Below are 21,733 nucleotides of genomic sequence, written 5' to 3' on the forward strand. Positions count from 1 at the left end.
CAACATATTACGCGAAGTGACAAGACTTGAAAAGGAAACGGAACATATTTTGCCCCGTGCGCTTTGTCCGTAACATATTATTGTTTCTCATCGTTTATATCCGCGGCTCGAGCATTTTCATGAACTACTCACGAGCCCACTCATTCTCCCTTGTACAGCAGCCAACCGGTGATTCTTGGTGGTGGATGTAATTTACGAGTTCCTGAGTCATAAACGTAACAATGTGATCGCATCGGTTGCTTACTAAGGGCCGTGCCCACTAGTAACTGTTTCTAAAGTATTAGGACTAATTGTTGGTACACGAGTTTGTACATTTTATTAGATTTTTAACAGTCACATTTTGATTTAGGAAAGCTTCAATTACATCCTCTAACGAATATCCACAGATTGTACGGTTCTCCGGTAATTCCCGTTACTCGGCCCATACTTGTATCATGAGACTAAAGTGACAGGAATTATCAACGGTACTTGTACATGCTGTATATCTCGTGTCAACATATCATCGTCCGACATTAATCATTCATTTCATAAGAACGCTTTCATTCGCTAATTGTTAACGCGATTAAATGGTAACCGATCATTGTGTTAATTGCTCGTTTTGGAAAGCCGTGTAAAGGTACATTTACAAGGTAACGGTGTGCGTTGCCTTGGACTTCACGTTGCCCTTTTTCTTGTATCAACTGCTCGGTGATCTAATTTCATTGCCTATGTATATATATCTAGTCGTCTATTTCTGAAGCTAAGTAATGTTGTCCGTTTGTAAGGTGTAGGTGTATCTTTAATGGAGTTACTTTGCTTCTTTCTTTTGAACATGATTAAATCATCCTTATATAAAAATGGCAGGTGATCACCTCGGATCGTCGATAGAACGAAAATGAGATGGTCTGAGCGAGAAAGATTGCCCCAGTCCATTACCATCACATGATCAGTGTTGACAGATGTTCATTTCATTCGATCATTTGATCATTGCATTTATCATATTTTAGAAAAGCCAAAAAGTAGAAAGTGAAACCAATGAACGTAACGAAAACAGTACACACAATTGGAACAACATTTAGTGATTGCGGTGAGTCGCACAATAAATCCTAGATCATTTTCCGTTGTACCATTGCACGATTCATTGATTAATCATCGTACTCCAGTTGGTTTCCTTCTGTTTCTTTTTTTTTTTTTAAACGTACACTTTTTTTTATATTCATTATAATTAGCGTACAACAATAAGTATCAAGAGGAATGTTCTTCCAATTGTGAATGCGGAATGAATTACCAAGATTCTTCAGAACAGAAGAACATTGTATGTGCTTACTGTGTTTCATATCGCGCTAAAGATTCCTTTGATTTCTGTAAAACATTTGGAGTCGCTGGTTACAGTCATATTTCGTTATCCGTTACGTGTAGTTCATGTAAAATTATCTTAACAACTTATATATGTATGCACGGGATGCTCTAGAATTTTCCAGACAAACGGTGAATATTTAACTGACAAAAGTACGAAAGAAAAGTGAGTTGTTTCTTATAAGAATTGATCACTCCTTACTTTACGCTTAGGCGTTGTCATTATAACATTTCCCTAAAACATTTAAGGAAATATCTTTATACGGCAGATTTTTTTCTTATTTTTGTTCGTATAAAATATCTGCGTTTGGTAAAAAAAAAAAACTATCGATGTACTATGAACACCCTGTATACATATATTTCTTGCATTTAGATTTTGGACTGATTGTCATCGTGAATTGTATCATTATAATAGTTGAGATTCATTGTAATAGTTCGGATGAATTACCGCTTAAGTGTTCCAAAGAATCGAAGCTTCTGACTGAAGTAAAGTAAAAGAAAAGCTGACCTTCACAGTTCAATCGTGCTAATTTTCAATTTACTTATCCGAAACTTGTTTGGTCTACGAAGATAAGGAAGCAACAAGAAAAAGAACGAAGTAACAAGTATAATACGGCGGAAAGCTGTAACGAGTTAACTGTTAAATTAATATTTATGAAAACTACGTGTTCCGATGTTCTAAAATTCTAATATTACACGTTAGCGAGTCCTAGTACTTAGTGGATACACGTTTCTATATCAATGTCATGAAACGTGTATATACTACTCGGTGTGAAATTTTATAGACTGAAAAGCAAAGTCCAAAAATCGAATCACTGACCGTCAGGAATGGTTTTCGGTTTCGTTAGATTCAGTGTCAGCAGATCAACGAATAGCGAGATGGGTGACTGTACTGCCTAACAGATTAACTGTGCTTTAGCGACAAAACATTTCCAAACGTTTCTGCAACTTAAACATTTCGGAAAGATATAGGGCGATTCGCTTCTAGCTTGATGTTTCGAACAACTTCTTCTTTTTTTTTTTTTCAAGAACAAATATGTTCTGTGCGATAGATCGCATTAAATGTACTTAAAAGCAATTGTTTAAATATCTGACTAAAGAGAACACGAAGTGGCATTCAAAGCGGTCAGATTTATTATAAAACTTATTTTTCTGTTTTCTTCCAAATACTATTGTATTGGGGGTGGAGGCTATTCGAGACGACAAGCTGGAGTAACTCGCTGTCTATACATATATATATGAAACACAATCGTCTCAACGTGTCACGTATTCACCAAGAGCTCAGTTCACCAGGCGCTTCTTATTCGCATTTTTCATTGCTTTCATGAAACCGTATCCTTCCGTTCGCCTAGTATGATGTGTATATTGTTAATATAATTCGTAGACCATATTTGCAGATATGATTGTGTATATCATTATTGCGACTATCATTTTTATCATTGCTTATTCATTACCATCATTCATTTGTTCATGCTTCTTTTTTTGCTGCCGAACAGATCTCACCACGTTCTGTAAACCTTAAATCTTGTTGCCTTTTTCTAGCGAAGGTATAAAACATTGTACACGCGTACACCCAGCAGTCACATATATGCAGTTCCCAAAGACCGGACTGTGATTTATGCATATTATTATATACTTTAATTGTCCAGATTTGTGTGTAGCATCCTTGCCGGTCCTTGTGCTGGATAGTATTATAGTATTCCTTTAGAGCAACATCAGAAATATTTTCAGACGTAGAAACCTTTCCCTAGTGGGCAAAATGATCCATTTTTCGTCTCTCAATGTTAAAGTTAAATTACGGGGGCCATAAATGCCCATTGCAATATTTAGAAGTATAAAATGTTCATTATTCTGATTCAGGATGAATATCTGCGAATGATAAGAGCTTCTAAATTTGTAAACAGTTTGACAGGAGAATCGAATAGAATGTGAATGGATCATGTTGCCCTTCCTTATGGAAATCCTACACAAGTCTCGTGGAATACACGAACAATAACACTTTTTTTAAAAAAAGGCCATAGTCTAAATGGTGAAAAATAGTTATTCAGTCGGCTGGGACAATTTAAGTATACAGATATCGTAGTCTCGTTCCAATTTACGTTGTGAAAACCTGTTAGAACAGTTTTATTATTATTCTACTCTCAATGCCTTGTCAAATAATACAGAGAATTTATACCACCATATCCGTGTAGTGTTGAACGCAGAGATATACACATACTCCCGACACAACTAGTACGAGGGTGCTATTAACCATTTTTTATTTAACGTTCGCTTTGTTTGCCAATTTTTCAGCTAAACCGGAGCAGTGAAGTACGGTGTATAAGCCGCTCAGCACAACACACGTTTAAACAAAGAAATGTTTCGTCGCTCTGCGTGGTTAAAGGCAACGCTCTTACGTAACAGTTTAGGAAAAGACACGAATACATGGCCAGCAACGGTGTTTCACGAAAAAATACGAAAAAACCGAAGGACGACCCTTGCTAGACCAAGTCGTTTCACGAAAACGCCTACATCTCGACTACTGTCAGCCGACGGATAAAGAAAACAAATAGAGAAAAAGTATATATATATATATATATTAAACGAATCAGCTCTGTCTGTATGTGTTAAAAATTAAAAAAAAAAAAACATTGTCACGCGCGTGTAGGCCATTCTCGGAAGTCTAATTCGCATTTTTAGTTCTTCAAGGAATTTTTGGACACTTTGCAATATATCGCTAGTTGAGAAAAAAAGTGACACCACTCGGTATGTCCCACGTTAGCGTGATCGAGCGTCCACTCACTCTCGGATCTATTGATCGTCAAAAGTCTTAAATCACGCTGTATGTTCCACGTATCGTTTTTTCGAGCCTTATCATTGTACGCGTATATGCCACTATTGAAATATGTAATTTAATATTATTTTAACATTTGATACGGATCCACAATAATAGGATGCATGCTAATTGTAATTTTTAATCGAAGAAAAAAAAAAGATGGTTTGTTCGGTTCCAGGTTGCCGTAAAGATTCTTGTAATTCTACACGTAAATTTGATGTTAAAGCGCTTTGTATAGAAAAATTTTAGTACTCGCGTTGCTCAGAGTGGAGGAGCAGATTGTAAAGAAATAAGAAATATTAAGCAATGAGTTACGTCAGTGTTCCTTCATTTTGAGCGGCGTATTGGCTGGTGTTATGTGTTAAACAGAAGAAATTTTTTTTAAAGTATTTTGTTGTCAAAACTGTGTACCACACACGTTAGAATGAAAATGGGAATGTGTGGAATAAGAATTACTTATTGGATGTTTCCAATGAACGATGAAATTATTTCTGTGATCTTTCATATATTAATGCCAGCGCGTTAGCCGATGCTAAAAGAGTTAATTGTCCAAGTCGCTAAGCAAGCAGTGCCTTTTTGAATACTTGCAAGAATGCTTGATTGCTCTTTACGCAGAATCTGTATTCAATCAAATAATATCCGTTATCGTTAATATAGCTGGGAAGTAGGTGTGTGTCCACGGCAACCTGTTACATATCTGCTCGTTTCGAGAACTTTGTTTTTTTATCTTACTTTCTATCCACACTCATTTTATCTCACGTCCGTGAAAAGTGCTCGGCCAGCGTTATCGTTTCCATCCGAATTTCTTTCTGCACGTCCTCTTGTACTCTGATTTCGCGTGTTTCCGCAAACGCGTACGCGTTTGCGTTTCGATGACTGCCATATATGTTTAAGAAGCACACTAACTTGGGACATGATATATAAATATATAAATAAATATATAAATATTATATATATAAATATAAATATGAATTAGCTTTTAACAAATTGTTAAATATATGCTGCGCCCTAAGGGAGAAACGCATTGGAGAATTATAAAGAATGGAACACACTGTGTAATAATTCAAAGAGTTTCCTCTTATACGATCCCAAATATTACAGAATATTCTACGGAATTAAAAACGAAGGGAGAGACGTTTAATTGTTCTTTAGACTTCTCTGTGTACGGTGCGGTTGTTATTAAGTGTGCGTGTGTCTGTTAATAAGAAACAGACTGTAATTGATATTGATTCCACTTAAAATGTCTAGCTTGATACCAACTGCCGTTCGATTTACGACTTGTGCGATTGTTAACTTCTTTTTCTTTGGCTTTTTTTTTTTTTTTTTTTAATATTTATCACGTTCGTTTCATTTTTGTTTCGTGTAGCATATAAGAGCTAGATCTAAACGTGAGGTTTGAGGAGGACCGAACTTTCTTTTTAGCAATGAATCTTTTAATATTTGACTCGAAGATAATTTCCGTTTTATTGCTCCATTTCAATGCGACTCGGACAATCTGATGTCCACTTGTTCCACACTTCGGAATGCATCTCTATTTCGTTCTTTTTTATAGTCGATAATAATGACGGCACATTCGACGAACATTTCAATAATACAGTTTATAGAAAGTCTCATGTTTTTTAACCATTGATCGCGCACTTCACTGATTTGTACATACAACCATGAGAAAAGCGGGGTATGCTTGGAGGGATGAAGATAAACACGGAATGGTAACCACAATCTCTAATCAAAATCAGCTCGACACGTTCGCTTTTTCTAATTTAATGCATGTGCATTTAGTGGATATTTTTGAAATATTCGGAGTCGCATTGCTACACTACACACGACTTGATATTTCCTAGCTATGTGTTTTATATATAAATATATATATATATATAAATATACATAATGAAGAACAGTAAATTATAAGAAATAAAAGTTATTATAATAGATAATATACGATTGTAAAACTAGATGATGGTACATCGTGTACACAACAATCCCCTCTGCAGTTCCTCAGAAATTATGTGGTATTATATTGTTTTCGATAATTGACAAATAACGTCAGGTCGTCTATCTATCATTCTACTCTAAAGACGTTGGACGCTACATACTACATTTATATCAGTTTATTATTAAGCAGTTTAAAAATGGATGATCCGGTGTTATATGGTGTTCGAAGCATTCAAGACAGGGTTTTGGAGTACGCGTAATCCTAAAAAAAGATCGGTGATTAGATTAAAACATTTCAGACAAATCAGGCTTTCCGCAATTTTTGTTGTGCCATCTAGCGATAATCTGCTAAAATACATGATAAATAAATATGTCATACATCTCACAAACACGGTATCTCTTACACATTCTTCGGGGGCTCTATGACCCCACTTTCTTGTATACGTGGGGTTTCTTCGTATGTCCAGGGGTCCTATGACCCCACTTTCTCGTACCCCCGGGGACTCACGCATGCTTGGGGGGTTCTATGACCCCACTTTCTCGCACACACGGGACACCGTAGGAGAACTCCTACCAACAGCCCCATTATAAAGAGAGGAATGTTACTCCTGTTACTGTCCTCTCTTTCCAGGGCCGACTTTATCCCTACCATAAGATCGCGCAGTCTATTATACATGTATGTCTATGGTATCATTGAATACTACGCATATGAATGTATGCTTATCTCAGCTGGTAATTCCCCTGTATTGAATTTGAAATGTATTGCTATTGTTAGAGTTTCATTTTTTGAATGTTTCATGGAAACGCTATTCTATACATAGTGACCCAAAAGTTTCTCCGTGTTCTAACAAAAGTGTATGATTTTCAAATAATTTTCTTCGCATTGTATCCATTCTTCCTACAGAACACAAGCATTAGACCGATTAAAACACTATTACCGATTTAAAAAGCATAACAAACACTTCAGTATAATCTTTAGAAGCTCAAAATAAATTTGACATATTCTACATAAAGCGTATTTACAAGAACAATGTCTTATTTTCTGTTGTTCATTTCAACTCTTTCGGCACGTCTAATTAATCTTGAATAATGAATAAAATGGATAAAATTATTTGATAGTACATGTTTGCTGTAAGCAGAACCGCGATAGATACTTTTGAGACCCCCGGTATATATCTGGGTGCATATATACGCGTAAATAGTCATTAAAGAAAGTCAGTCTGAGCAAGATGGCCGGCCGGACAAGTTCGGCCTTTTGTTATTCCGTGTTAGTTCTTTATTTGATACTGTTAACAAGTTCGAATAATGGACAGAGGTTTGGTGATAAAGCAACCACACTTCATATCTCAGAGGATGACGGTTCGTATATTGGCAAACAGCCGCTTGTCATCAATCGAGGCGAGCATTTATCCGATGGTAGCGAAACGTCATCGGGACGAAACCGCAGGGATGTCCCAACGGCGCATCCGAGTAACAATCCGAACATCATGACGAAGGTACGCAATCATCCTGGTTCGTATCGCGTACGGACAGACTGCGGCGAACGGAAATGCCATTAACCCGTTTCTCGCATAACTTGTGTTTGTTTTTGTCGCCTTATCTGCGAGGGACTTGTTGTACTCGGCGATACCAGCCGATTTTAGAATTTTATGCGCCGCCCGCAACTAATAAGGCCTGCGTACAAATGCTGCCTTTGTGCGCCGTCCACAAGAGACCGTAATTGCCGTATTATGTCCCTTCCGGACTAAATTTAATCAATCCTGACGAAACGCAGCAGCGTAGCGTCACTGTCGTTCTGTTATTGACATGCAGAGGTCAGTAACCGCTTCGAACGGCTCTCTCATTTTTCAATATGAATTTTATTTATTTATTGAGTTGTTCGTAAGGCTCGTAGCATTTTCAAGGGTAGTGCTGGTACTACTTGTTTTGTATCGTTTTGTTTCATATACTTTCATACGGATCTATAGTCTTCAATTTGCATCTTATCATTACTATCCACTTGTTTTTATAACTTTTTCGATTTTGTGTATAATTTCAATACACAAATTACCAAAATATACCTTAAATACAATAAATGTGTACCAGATCAAATGATTTTTTATTACTCAATGAAGGCAATAAAGACAATGCCCGAAATGCTATGAACATTTGGAAAGATCTAAGTATTTACAGTCATCTTCTTTTGTTGCAAAGAATGACTGAGCTTGAATATAGCATTCATTGATTGTTATTGAGGCACATAATTTTAGTCTGTTTAGCAGATACAAGTTGAAACAATATTACCAATGTTTTGATCTTTTATCTCTAACAAAGGAATGCAATGTCATTACTTTGATGTATATAATAAATGTATAACATATATATGTATTCAATAAAGAGGCTGTATTAATTTTATCTTTATGTTTTAATAAAGCTGCAAATATAAAAGAAAGAGTACAGTCTCAATTCAATGAATTCCACTTGTATCAATATATAATATTTTTACAATATCTTCTGATGCACCAGTTTGTGACAATTAGTCATAGGTAGGTGCCATGTCTGTGAACACAGAAACAGTGAGTTACACGGACAGTAATACTGATACAGTCTGATAACAAAGAAGTATAATGTGTCAGCAGTTTAGGTCGATAATATAAATAGCATTAATGAAGATTAGAGCATTTGTTATCAAGTAGCAAGAATTTTTCCATAATACGTATATATTTAATGACTAGTTGAATATTTCCAGTAATTATAAAAAAAAGGAATAAACAATTTAATAATATCTAAATTATATTTTATGTAACTTTGAGCAACAGAAATAATATATGATTAGAGTTATAGTACATGCATAGTCATTGGTACATTTTACTGAATGTGAGGTAATAGTTTTTTCCAAGAGATATAAACATCCCATGAGTCATCTCTTATGTCCATCTGTTTATTCACGATTGAGAACTTTTTTCCCATATTCTTTTTATGCAGATGAACTTATATTTAGTTTTTATGAGGATAAATCTATGCATTAAGGAAATAACAACAAGAATTTTGTTAGAGCTGTTCTTTGTCTTTCAAGGTTTTGCACATTTCAAATAATTATTATCAGCTTATTTTTATCTATATTATGATTGATTCTGTTTGATAACTGTGACACCTGACAAAAACAATAACCAAAAGTGCACCAATGATATAAAATTAAAGAATTCTATATAATTAGTTGCTTAACAAATGAATTCCAAATCCAAATACTATGAAACACTTTTCTTTGCAGGTGAATGCTTTAAATGATTCACACCAACAGTTAATGGTGCATTGGGTTGGTGAAGGATCTAATGTAATAATATGTCTAGCAAGAGATAGCACATTTATGATGCGACTTCATGGAAGCAAATTTTCTGTATCCACCAATCCCAGTGCTGTGTATATAAGTTACGATTATGGGGACACATTTGAGAATAAAACTGAAAGCTTTAAAGTCTCTTCTGAACCGAATGCAGCATATGCGACTCTGGACAAGTTTATTTATCATCCAAAGTATTATAAATATGTAGGTTTTCATTTACTAAGAATTATTTCTTAATTGATTGTATCATTACTTATTTACTGCTTTCTCCAGTGTGTTTTTGTGGACAGCTTCAATAGCTTAATCTTTCTCACACCAAACAATGGAGAATTCATTCAAAGAGTTGAACTGCCATTCCATCCTAGTGAAATTTCATTTTCCGAAATGGACCCTAGAGCCCTTCTTGCCCTTGACAAAACGGACCCACAACGCAAAGTAAGAATCTAAGCCCTTAATCACGTTTAGGCTTTGAGTGTATGTATCGTCACTTTACCTACATGTTACTGTTCTAATTCAGTTGTGGTTGTCAATGAATATGGGATTCACTTGGATACCAATACACCGCTATGTGAAAGCATTCTTTTGGTCATCTTCACCTGTAATAGTGATTGAACGAATCGAGCCTTTTGGAAAACACACCGTCTTAGAATTACCTTGGGCATATCTAGAACTTTACCAATCGATGACATTGGGGTTAGATATGAAAATGTTAAACAGATCGTTTACAGTCGTAATGACATACGTTGAAGACTTTCAGATTAGAGGTGATTATAGATTCGCAACAACGAAAGATATGAAGGTATATCCATATTTGGCTGCATTTATAATATTTCAGTTACACTTCAATTTGTTCGGTCAATATAAAGGTAATTTGTTTCTTAACAGACCGAAACAGAGAATTTAGATCTTTATGTGTCGTACAAGAACAACAGTTTCGTTAAGGCTGAATTTAGTCCAGACTTACCTCGTAAAAATTACCACATCGTCGACGTTTCATATAACCGAGTCTTTGTCACAGTGGCTCACAGTGAAACTCAAGTAAATCTCTATGTGTCGGAAATCGTAGATGAAAAGAAGGCAACGTTCGTATTATCGCTCGAAGGAATTCTCACATTCTTCCCTAATAGTACTTGGAAAGACAGTTGGTTGAAGTAAGTACCGGAAACACATAGAATCGTCTTGGTAAAACGTCTTATAAATTCGCGTTGATTGTTCTACTGGTATTTGATCGATGCTAAAGACACTTGAAAATGTATCTTCTGGCTTACAGGCGTTTTATTAATTCTGTACACTGACACATTTTTGTTGTTTTCAGTGACGTAGCAGATGAAGTGTTTACTGATCTTTACAAAGTCGAGGGTCTCCGCGGTATTTACATAGCATCCCAAGTAAAGGGAACACCAAAGTCGGGCTCAATCGGACCAGAGCATTTAATTTCACTGATAACATTCGACCACGGGGCAACATGGAATCCCATCAAAGCACCAACTGCAAATCACGAAGGGTTTTACGTTCATTGCACGAAAAATTGCTCGTTGCACCTGAGTCAACGGTTCAGTCAACTGTATCCGGTCACCAGATCCGCATCCATCATGAGTTCCAAGTCTGCTCCCGGCATTATAATGGCTACCGGAGTTGTGGGGCCAAATTTAAAAGGTCATCCCGCCCTCTACGTGTCCAGAGATGCTGGCATTACTTGGAAGCAGGTGCTCAAGGAGTATTATTTCTTTAATATGGGTGATCACGGTGGTTTGTTGGTAGCCGTGAAGTATTTTAAGTCGCGCGGTGAAACGCGAGATCTTTCTTATTCCGTTGACGAGGGCGAAACCTGGCAGACTTACGTGTTCAACGAGAAAATGTTGAGAGTGTACGGGCTCATGACTGAACCGGGGGAGAACACAACGGTGTTCACGATGTTCGGCTCGGACAGTGGGCAGCATCAGTGGCTGATAATCAAGGTCGACTTGCGAAACGTGTTCGAAAGAAACTGCACCAAGGAGGACTTCAAGTTCTGGTCTCCTTCGTTCTCGGACAAACCGGGAATGCCGTGCGTGTTAGGCCGAAAGGAGACTTACCAAAGAAGAGCCGCATGGGCGAATTGTTACACGGGCGTGGACTATGATCGGCCTATTCGAACGGAGGTATGCCCCTGCGATGCTCATGACTATCACTGCGATTTCGGTTTTATGCGAGAAAACTTAACGTGTATCCGCAATAAGTCCATGATCTCGTTCGATCCTTACGCTATACCGACTACTTGCAAGCCCGGTGCGTTCTACAAGCGAACGAAGGGGTACGTAAAGATATACGACGACGAGTGCGTTGGTGGTTGGTCCAGGAATCACGAGCCGGACGAGATTCCGTGTCCCATAGGAGAAATGTCGCAGTTTCTGTTGGTTGCTCAACGGGAGCACATTTCGCGCATCGACCTGGTAGAAGAGAAATTGGAGAAGTTGCCAGTTCATGACCTGAAGAACGTCATTGCCATAGATTTCGATATGAAGAACAATTGCCTGTACTGGGCGGATATTGTCAACGACACGATTGGTAGACAATGTTTCAACGGCACAAACGCGCCTGAGATTCTAGTCGAGACCGATCTGAGTTCCATCGAGGGAATGGCATTCGACTGGGTGTCCAATCTCTTGTACTTCGTCGACGGCGTTAAGATGCGGATTCAAGTGATCAAAACGAATATATCCACTATGGGACGAATGCGAAGAACAATCCTGGGACCGAATAACTTGCAGAAACCTAGAGGTATAGCGGTTCACCCTATGAACGGGTATATGTTCTGGACCGATTGGGCGCCGGGCAACGCTTCGGTGTCGAGAGCGAATCTCGATGGGACGGAAGTAAAACGATTGTTCGTGGAACCGACCGTCGAGTGGCCAAACGGTATAACTATCGACCATATAGCGGAACGTATCTACTGGGTGGACGCTAGACAGGATTATATAGGATCCAGCGACTTCGACGGAAAGAAGTTTAAAAAGGTAATCTCGAAGAACGAACGGGTATCGCATCCGTTTGCTGTCGCGGTGTTCAAGGACAACATGTACTGGGACGATTGGAAGCAATCTATGATATTCGTGGCGGACAAAGATCACGGTTTAGGTATCTCCACCATTATAGGGGAATTGACCGGTCTGATGGACGTGAAGGTGTTCGCTCACAGTATTCAGCACGGTACAAACGCTTGCGTGAACAGCACATGCTCGCATATCTGCGTTGGGGCACCGAAGGGCGGTCACACGTGTCTCTGTCCGGACGGGATGGAGATGATCGACGGGAAATGCATGTGCCCCGAGGGTGTCACGCCCTATCCGAACTCGACCTGTCCACGTGTGGCGAGTACCTGCGCCGCGAATCAGTTCGCCTGCGAGAATAACGTTTGTATCCCCGCGTTCTGGCGTTGCGACGGCGACAACGATTGCGGCGATCGTTCGGACGAGTTGCACTGTCTGCGGAAACCTTGCCTGTCGAACTTCGAGTGTGACAACAGCACGAAATGCATCTCCCAGTCGTGGGTCTGCGACATAGACAAGGATTGCAAGGACGGCACGGACGAGAAGACCTGCAAGTACTCAACTTGCACCGAGTCGCAGTTCAAATGCGCGGATGGCAGATGTATATCACAGAGATGGGTATGCGACGGGGAGCACGATTGCCAGGATTTCTCGGACGAGTGGTTCTGTCATACGGAAGCGGGCGAGGTACCGCGGAACAGTTGTAGATCCGACGAGATGCTCTGCAAGTCCGAGCACTCTTGCATACCAACTGCCTGGAAGTGCGACGGCGAGTCCGACTGCGAGGACGGGATGGACGAGGCGGATTGCAGCAAAGTCGAGTGCGAGAGTTGGCAGTTCACCTGTAACTTGTTCCACGGTAGCCGTAGATGTATCTACAAGTCTTTCGTTTGCGACGGGGACAAAGATTGTCCAGACGGATCGGACGAGGTGAACTGTACCACCAATGTTAGACCGGCGCCACCTTTATACCCGACGTTGTTGAATTACACCTGTAACGACTGGATGTTCATGTGCGACAATAAGAAATGCGTGCCGTACTGGTGGAAGTGCGACAGCGTGGACGACTGTGGCGACGATTCCGACGAGATCGGATGCGGGAATGCCTACGAGACCGACACCACCACCGCGGTGGCCATTACCGAGCAGCCAAAGGTCTGCAAGGAGCATCGTTTCCAGTGTTTGAACGGCGAATGCATACCGAACGCGTGGGTATGCGACGGTTCGAACGATTGTTCGGCCGGCGAAGACGAGCTACGATGCGTCGGCGAACAGGCATCCTGCCAGGAGAATCAGTTCAAGTGTCGCATGGACGGCGCCTGTATACCGATCAAACTCGTCTGCAACGGCGCGGAGGACTGTCCGGACGGCACCGACGAGCTGGGCTGTTCCACCGAACAACATTCCAGTCCAGCCGTGACGCCGTCCTGCTACGTTGGTCTGTTCCCGTGCGACGAGACACGTTGCTTCCCGTTGGCTGCTTATTGCGATGGAAATCAGGATTGCTACGACGGCTTCGACGAGAAGAACTGCGATAAGAACAGCTCGCGTATTTATCAAGTTCTGATGATGGGCGTCGACGAGCGATCGGTCAACTCCACCAGTCTGTTCTTGTTCTGGTGGATGCCGGTACCGGCGAACGTCACCCTTGAATTTATGCCGTCCATCGCGTTAGCGGAACCGGCCGCGAACTGGACCAATGCCAGCAAATGGATCGAGGAAGTGGAGTATCAGTTCAACGATCTGAAACCGTATACACTTTACAACGTGACCGTTTACGTTCGACAGAAGGGACAATCGACCGTGTTCCCGCCAGCGAAGTACTTGACTGTTATAACAGGAAAGGGTGTACCTTCGGAGCCACGAAACCTCACCGTCACGCAGGGTTACGGGACACGGGTGGAATTGCACTGGCTGCCTCCGTTGCATCCGAACGGGCCTATTATCGGCTACGAAGGATTCGTGATGCCGCCCGTACCGCCTGTACGTTTCTTCAAAGTGAAAACGTCCGCGGTATTGGACATGGCCTTCGAGGCGGGCGGGAATTATCTGTTTTGGGTGATAGCTAAGAACTCCGAGCGCGAATCGGCTTCGTCGAACGTGGTCACGTTGACGTTCGACGGCACCGTGAACATGGACAACATCGAGGGGCTTAGAGTCCTGACGACCACTAATCATTCGGTTACGTTGGCTTGGAAGCAAATCAAGGATGTCGATGGATATCACGTGACCGCCAGAGGCGACAGCGGTCCGTATCCTTGGCTGCCGACGGTTTCCACGTTGCAGAATCGGTTAGAATTCACGAAATTGGCACCCGGAGTGAAGTACATATTCGAGGTGGAAGCCATTAAAAAGAAGTACGTCGGGAAACCGGCTACCATAACCGCGTTCACGGAAGGAACAAAGTTACCGTACGTCAGTAACTTCGAAGCTCAGCTGGTCAAGCCCCACGGAAGGTCGGTGAAGTTGACTTGGGCACCGATTACAAGCCCAAAGAAGATCAAGTGGCAGTACGCTATCCATTATGCCATTCATTGCCGGGATATCTTTGGCGGTAATTCATTGTTATTCATCAGTAAATTCTTGCCATGCGCAGCTTGAGTTTTCACGAAAGGGTCATTCTCCACGCGAAATCGGCCACTTTTCGGAGTAACATTTCGGATTTTGTTGAAGCACGGACATGTGTTATAGTCTTCAGTGATACATAAACGAATCTTGAAGGATTTTTGAAAATTTAAAATATTGCGGTACTAGCACTGTAAGCACCCACAAAGGTCATTTTGATCAATTTGTTAGTTCAACAGTTATGATTTATAGAAAGAAGGTTAACACTATATTTCAAACAACTTTTGAATTTTCAAAATCATACGTTTATCAAAGACATACGTTTATATGTCTCTGGAGTCTACAATATATCCCAGTTTCAAACAAATCCCGAAATGTTACTCCAAAAAACTGTCCGATTTCCCGTGGAATGACCCGCAATTATTAACGCTCCGTTCAGAATCATATGAATTCATCAATGACTTTTGTAGAATACAAGCTGCTCACAACGAATCTGTCCGCTACGATCAAGGATTTGGACGCCTGCGAGTCGTACTGCTTTACAATTGGAGTTAATGGAGATTACGGCGCTGGCCCCCTGTTCATGCCGCGTAGAGTATTTACCCATTTCAATGTACTCGCTCCGCCAAAGAAACTGAAGGTCACTCCGTCCGACAGGCATGACACCATCGTCATCTCGTGGAGCGCCAGTTGCCCGAAAATCGATGAACCTATTAAGTACACGGTAAGCTCACGGGGGATATTCGATGATGATAGACCGCGCGCAAATGGTATAATCGTTGATGAAATTGCTACTCCCTCCGTTGCTTTATAGATCACGGTGACCGAGATGACATTGGACAAGCATTTCATTGTTACTCTACCACCGACAAACGAAACAATGATGAAGCACACTTTCAATTCCATAAAGCACGGCGGCAAATACCGTATCGTTATAACGACAGACGTCGAGAACGCAATACCAAGTGAGCCGTACATCTACACGGCCCCGATGATATTGCCTCCTCATCAATTGGAAGTGGTTCACGACAACACGAACTACGTTGTGTTTTGGCAAGAGCATGATCTACCGGAAAGCCTCAAGAATGCGAAGTATCATTACGAGATTCTGGTGGTCGAAGGATCGAACACGATGAACGAATCGCTCGCCAAGATCTACAAGATTGATCAACCACCGTACACGTACAAGGACGTTAAACCGGATGTAATTTATACGTTCGCCGTTCGTTTGGTCACAGACGAAGGCTATCAGAGCCGATTGAGCGAAATCGTCAGCATTAGAACGTTTGCTGGTAATTATCTTGTTTTGTAAACGTCGTTGTGTCATTATTTCGATCGATCGAATCTGTCATTTTTCCAATTCGTACTGGGTAATTTAGAATCCGTTCAATCTATTTCAGAAATGTCGCTACCGGTCACGATAAATACATCCAACATCCTATCTTTCGCTATACCCATCTGTTTGCTCATTGTCGCTCTGGGATTTGCGTTGTACTTTGTCGTGAGGCACAGGAGGCTGTCCAAGAGCTTCACGCAATTCGCTAACAGCCATTATGATACAAGACGCGGGCAAGCGACGTTTCCTGGAACTACGGATGGTTTGGGTTAGTTTCTCATACTAATTACGCTTATTTATGCTAAAGAATGAGAGACCGTGATGTTCTTTGCTGTAGTAAGAACCAGTTCAGTCAATATGGCCGCTGATACTGGGTCTCTAATCTGGCAATCAAGTATCCTAATATGGAGAGCATACGTTTATTACGACGGGAATGTAAAAAAAATATTAATTGTATTTTTTTCCGTTTACAGAAGAAGAAGACAGCCCTGTGATCCGAGGCTTTTCCGACGACGAACCATTGGTAATAGCATAAGCCCAGCGAGCATCCAACGTCCACAACTATATTACACTTCCACGTGAAACAGACACAGAAGATACATTACACACGCACACAAACACATACACATATACGTACATAAACATAATATGATATTTACGTGTTAGGAGAAACGTGCCAAGACACTATTATTAATTATGATAAACTTCGAGTATACATGTATAGGTAAGACCTGATCATAAAAGTGGGAAGCTTTTATGAAAGTGGCTCAAGACTGACACACTTCACTAATCGTTAGTAAGTTACAGATTGATTAGACGGGCTGCTTAGAGCACTTACATGAAAGCTTGTACGTATCAACATCCTCCTTTACGTTTTAGAGAGATCTAATTATATACGCGACTGTTCAAAATTTTGGAGCATCGTTTAGTCTAGCAAAAAAAAAAAAAAAAAAAAAAAAAAAAAAAAAAAAAAAAAGAACAGAGAACAACTGTTTCTTCCAAAAGAAATACGGTTTCCGGGCACAATTTTCAACACGTTTCTCATGTCCTAGACAAAATATTTTCTACTCGGTCGCTAACAGCTGCTACCGTCGAGGCCTTGTCTGTCGTGAGGGTGAACCGTGTGCTTTTGGAAAAGTTATTTTAACGAATCAACCAACGTTCCCATTGTTATTCGCGATATCAGTTTATTATCTGTGCGAAATATTCGATCGTTCCGAGTTGTGCCCCCCAATTTACGTTCCGGGTGATACCTAACCATTTACGATACGGGCAAAAACAATACCGTGTGCCGGCGTAAAAAACAAAAAAAAAAGAAAGAAAAGATGTTCCAAATTTTTGAGCGGTGGTTTGTACATGTACATGATACCGAATTAGTATACGGACAGTTAAGTCATGCTGGCGGGCCGCGGAGATAGAAGCGCAAGCTGTTGTTTGATAATGTGTAAAAGTCGTGCGATAAAACGGGAGAGAAAGAGTAATCTGTACATATAGTAAATATTTTGTACCGAACCGCAGAAACTAGAAAAGCGTATTTCCAAATTTTGTTTAAAAACGATTTTTAACATTTTCCCTGCCCAAAGCCAATGGAAGCATTTTATATATACATGAGTCTGCTACTTCTTAATTGTTTTGTAATAAATCTTTTTTACGCAAACTTACATTACGTACGCGTGTACACACACACACACACACACACACACACACACACACACATGTAGAGAGAGGACAAGTCGAACGAGCGTATTTATACAATTTAAGAAGAGTACATAACGAGGCTCTCGCGGCAGCGGTGAATGTTCCGTTAGATTAAAAACTATTTCAACGTGACACACACGTACACACATATACACGCACGTACAGACCATGATTGGATACCACGAGCGTTCAGAGAAGGCAACGATTATCGAAAACCACATCAACAACTGTTCTTGCACCGAGAAAATTTGTATCTTCTAGCGCCGCCCGTTGTTAAACGAGTTCCATCGATGGAACCACACACGGTTTATTGGGTTCGTGGATTGTCCACTAGGAAAAAAAAGCAGCGTCTAAAATTTATCGCACAGGGTAATCTCACACGATGTTCGGCCGGTAGCTGTCAGATAAATTCAGAATTCGAAAACAGCGAAGAGACAACGAGAGAGTCGCCAGTTTCGAGAATTTCGATTCTTTGGGGATTAACCGTTTCGCTACCGTCGGTGACTGTTGCGACCAATTACACGTTTCGTTATATCGAAAACACCCCCGAAATATTATTATAATCCAAGCACCCTCTGAACGATTAAAATGTTTTCGCTCTTGGAACGTTCTTGTATTCAGTTAGCGTGTAGCATCCAATTGAATTCATTCTTAATTCACCGTTCGGAACTGTCTATATTGTTTTTCGATCCTGAATTCATCTTGCTCTACGGTTGCAACATAACTGACCGCCATTCTTTCCACCATCGATCCTTTCTTGGATGTGTGGTATCGCGCGTAAAATAAATTTCACTAGAGTTCATGAGATTCGATAATGTTTTTAAAAAATAATTACCACCACGGTGTGTGGTAGACTTCGATTTATTCAAGACATTCGATTTCCGTCGAACACGGACGAGCTTTAGCTGTAAAGGAATTTTTACTGTCGTTAATATATGGCGGTCAACGTGTCAAGGAAGGACAGTCTCCCGTAGATGTAAATAATAAATCGCACGAAGCGATTTGGAAAGTCCTTCGTGTTGTTCACTGCCGCGAAAATTTCGCTCTTCAGCTCTCCAACGAACCGGCACGGCCAGTTTTTTCTTTTTAATACACGCTAGACGAAATTTCACGGAGGAATCAGCCTGATACCGATCACATTCATTGAATCTATCGATCAAGCACAGACTGTACAAGAGATTCGCAATTTGCCTGCTACTGGAAGTGTGTTTAATCTCGAGAAATTCATCGAACATTATCCGCTTCGAGTCTTTGTTTCTGTTATCTTTTTCGCAACGATAAAAGATGTCGAGCGATGTTTTTATCATAAGGATGGATAATCGTTGAACCGTGGACATTTACGCAGATATAGACCATTGTGGGATTGATTCGGACAGAGACTGGAATCGATCGGAAGTACATACGTATGTTCAGTTTACAGTAAATCCTCGATTAGTGTTCGAAGGCTTTTTCCCACTGAGTGTTGGTACTTGATTGGTTCCAGGGGGACCTCCCCCCCCCCCTAGTGGTGGGGATGACATCAGAACACTTAATGCCGAGGAGCCTTCGACCATTCATCCATGATTCACTGTATTTACGGTACTATCAAGATTCCAGTTGAAATGCCGTACTGAATTTTCGACAATTGACCGCGTATATGGCTACGAATGCATAAAATCCTCGGTCTAACGATCTTATATACGTTTTATTCCCCTCTTTATATCATTCTTGCTCAAACGAACTCCTTATAATCGGCGTCGATACCACCCGCTATAATTCCAGACCTTCTATCTTGCGGATGGCGAGAGAAAAAGGATAAGGACGGAAATAGAGGAAACGAATGAGAGTAGTGATGTGTATGTGCTGCTGAGAAGGAACGAGAAAGAAGCGAGACGCTAATCAACGAAAGCCATTTTGTAGTATCGTGTCCACTTGCTCTCTCTGTAATCGCGTAAACGGCTCGAGTGACGCGATTATAGGCCGAAGGGGGGGGGGGGGGGGGGGAATCCTAATTTTTCCTGCTCTTTTCGACGTTTTTTATTATTATTATTTTGTTTCTTTCTCCTCGAAATTGCTACAATTCGCCGAGCGTTCTGAGGATTTTAATTGCGTCGCCCGGGGAAAATCCAACCGGATTCTGTTTACCGGATTCACACGCGTTGATTAACAACGACAATTGTTACGCGAGAAATGGAGAAAGGGGTGACACGAGAAGAGAAAAGAGAAGAGAGAACGCGTGGACTCGGGGGAATAATTTCGTTTCCCGGAGGCAGTTCTCCCGTTGCGAGAGCGACGATTTTACGGGAGCGTAGCTTGAACGTGTAAAATCTCAAGGGTTATAGCAATATAACAGTGATATATACTTGATAACAACGAAGCGGAGTTATATATGAATATTTCATCGTGAAATCGAGCAAGGCCAATCCGATTAGGAATGAATTAATCATTAAATATTAACCTGCTCACTGCACCTGTTTTGGTATCCGGTACAAAAAATGTTTTCTTTTATAAAATCAAGATCCCCTATGGTCAATTTCAAGACTGTTTAAAGCAATTTTTTTAAATATTTTTTTTAACAAATGCAGTTGGGGGTTAATATCGTCGAGAAATCCGATTAACGCGTGACTATTCCGTTTTTTGACGTAAACGAATATTTTGTTTGATACGCGTGCACGATGACGACATAGTAATCACGATTCTTCAGCGATAATGGGTCCTCTCTGCACTTGGTCGAGTGTTTCAATGGATCGTTATGCCATTTGCCATTAGATGATATTCACGTGAACGTATCGTGGGTACCGTAAGTACGCCAATCATTGGACCCACATCCAACTACGTCTCGAGTCTAACACCATCATATAGTCGCGCCCATATCGCTCGTTTGTCGCAACAATGACAGCTAAAAATTTGCAGTTTTTCAATTATTAACATGGAAAAGATACGATTCTCGTGTGTACTTTTCATTGATCCAGTCCCGTTTCGGTCCCATCGTTTCCTATCGGACGAACTTCCGTTCTCCAATCGGTCGAATTTCCGTTCTCCAATCGGACGAACTTCCGTTCTCCAATCGGTCGAGCCGAAAAACGCGACGTTCCCGGCGGATATAATTTAATTGCGCGCGCGCGCGTGTGTGTGTGTGTGTCTCTGTGTCATCGTCGTCGTGGTCGGTTCTGCCAAAAAGTGGAACGACGCACATAGAAACAACCGTCCTCCGACCGATTCCACAATGAGCCTACTCCCATGGCGCGCACTAAGCACTTCCTGTTGAACCTCTCAACGGAGGATAATTTGAGGTTTTCGGCACCGTTATTTCATTAAAAACGCGTACGTTATTGTCCCCTCGTGTGCCCTCGTCGTGTTCTAAATTTCAACGGTCGCCGCCGCGTCGGTACCACATGATAGTGCCTACATACTCGGCCCCGGTGACGTTCCTCATTTATTTTCCCTCTCTTCCACTCGGAAATTACACGGATCCTTGATGGATCCATTATGATCGAGCACGCGCGACGCTTTCCAGACCTGTCAGGCCACGGGAGGACGAATTAACTCGTCACATGCTACGCTAATGTCTTACGATGATCTTTCGGCTTCTTTTTTCTTTTTTTTTTTGTATTGTTAAATTGCTCGTGACCCCGATTGACTCTCCTGTAATTATAGAAATGTTTGTAGTGTCAAACCCTCGGAAGAAGGATAGGATTGAATAGATCCCTATATCATCTGTC

At 40.9% G+C, this 21,733-nt stretch overlaps 2 protein-coding genes across 4 annotated transcripts in view; both read left to right on the forward strand.

Moving 5' to 3' along the window:
- Positions 1–3,935, forward strand: part of LOC107191797 (spectrin beta chain) — a 31,931-nt gene extending 27,996 nt beyond the window's left edge. For all 3 annotated transcript variants that reach the window (XM_015580910.1, XM_015580911.1, XM_015580912.1), the window contains one exon: positions 3,628–3,935. In XM_015580910.1, coding sequence (XP_015436396.1) covers positions 3,628–3,631 — 4 coding nt within the window. In that variant the 3' untranslated portion in view covers positions 3,632–3,935. The remainder of the gene's footprint in view (positions 1–3,627) is intronic.
- A 3,376-nt stretch (positions 3,936–7,311) lies between these two features.
- On the forward strand, positions 7,312–17,874 carry LOC107191810 (sortilin-related receptor-like). The gene is made up of 10 exons (XM_015580925.1): positions 7,312–7,578; positions 9,333–9,608; positions 9,678–9,839; positions 9,922–10,203; positions 10,290–10,555; positions 10,720–14,987; positions 15,469–15,722; positions 15,813–16,290; positions 16,399–16,602; positions 16,808–17,874. The coding sequence occupies exons 1-10, from the start codon at positions 7,312–7,314 to the stop codon at positions 16,867–16,869; spliced, it is 6,519 nt and encodes a 2,172-aa protein (XP_015436411.1). The 3' UTR covers positions 16,870–17,874.
- The last annotated feature ends 3,859 nt before the right edge of the window (positions 17,875–21,733 follow it).

This window comes from Dufourea novaeangliae, unplaced genomic scaffold, assembly GCF_001272555.1.
Source record: "Dufourea novaeangliae isolate 0120121106 unplaced genomic scaffold, ASM127255v1 scaffold228, whole genome shotgun sequence".
In the NCBI taxonomy this organism is placed as follows: domain Eukaryota; kingdom Metazoa; phylum Arthropoda; class Insecta; order Hymenoptera; family Halictidae; genus Dufourea; species Dufourea novaeangliae.

Bases quoted from the DNA above. Each gene is read 5' to 3' on its own strand.
- LOC107191810 (XM_015580925.1), top strand. From the start codon at position 7,312: ATGGCCGGCCGGACAAGTTCGGCCTTTTGTTATTCCGTGTTAGTTCTT. The intron at 10,204-10,289 runs GTATATCCATAT...GTTTCTTAACAG, and splicing joins CAACAACGAAAGATATGAAG to ACCGAAACAGAGAATTTAGA. The intron at 16,603-16,807 runs GTTAGTTTCTCA...TTCCGTTTACAG, and splicing joins TGGAACTACGGATGGTTTGG to AAGAAGAAGACAGCCCTGTG.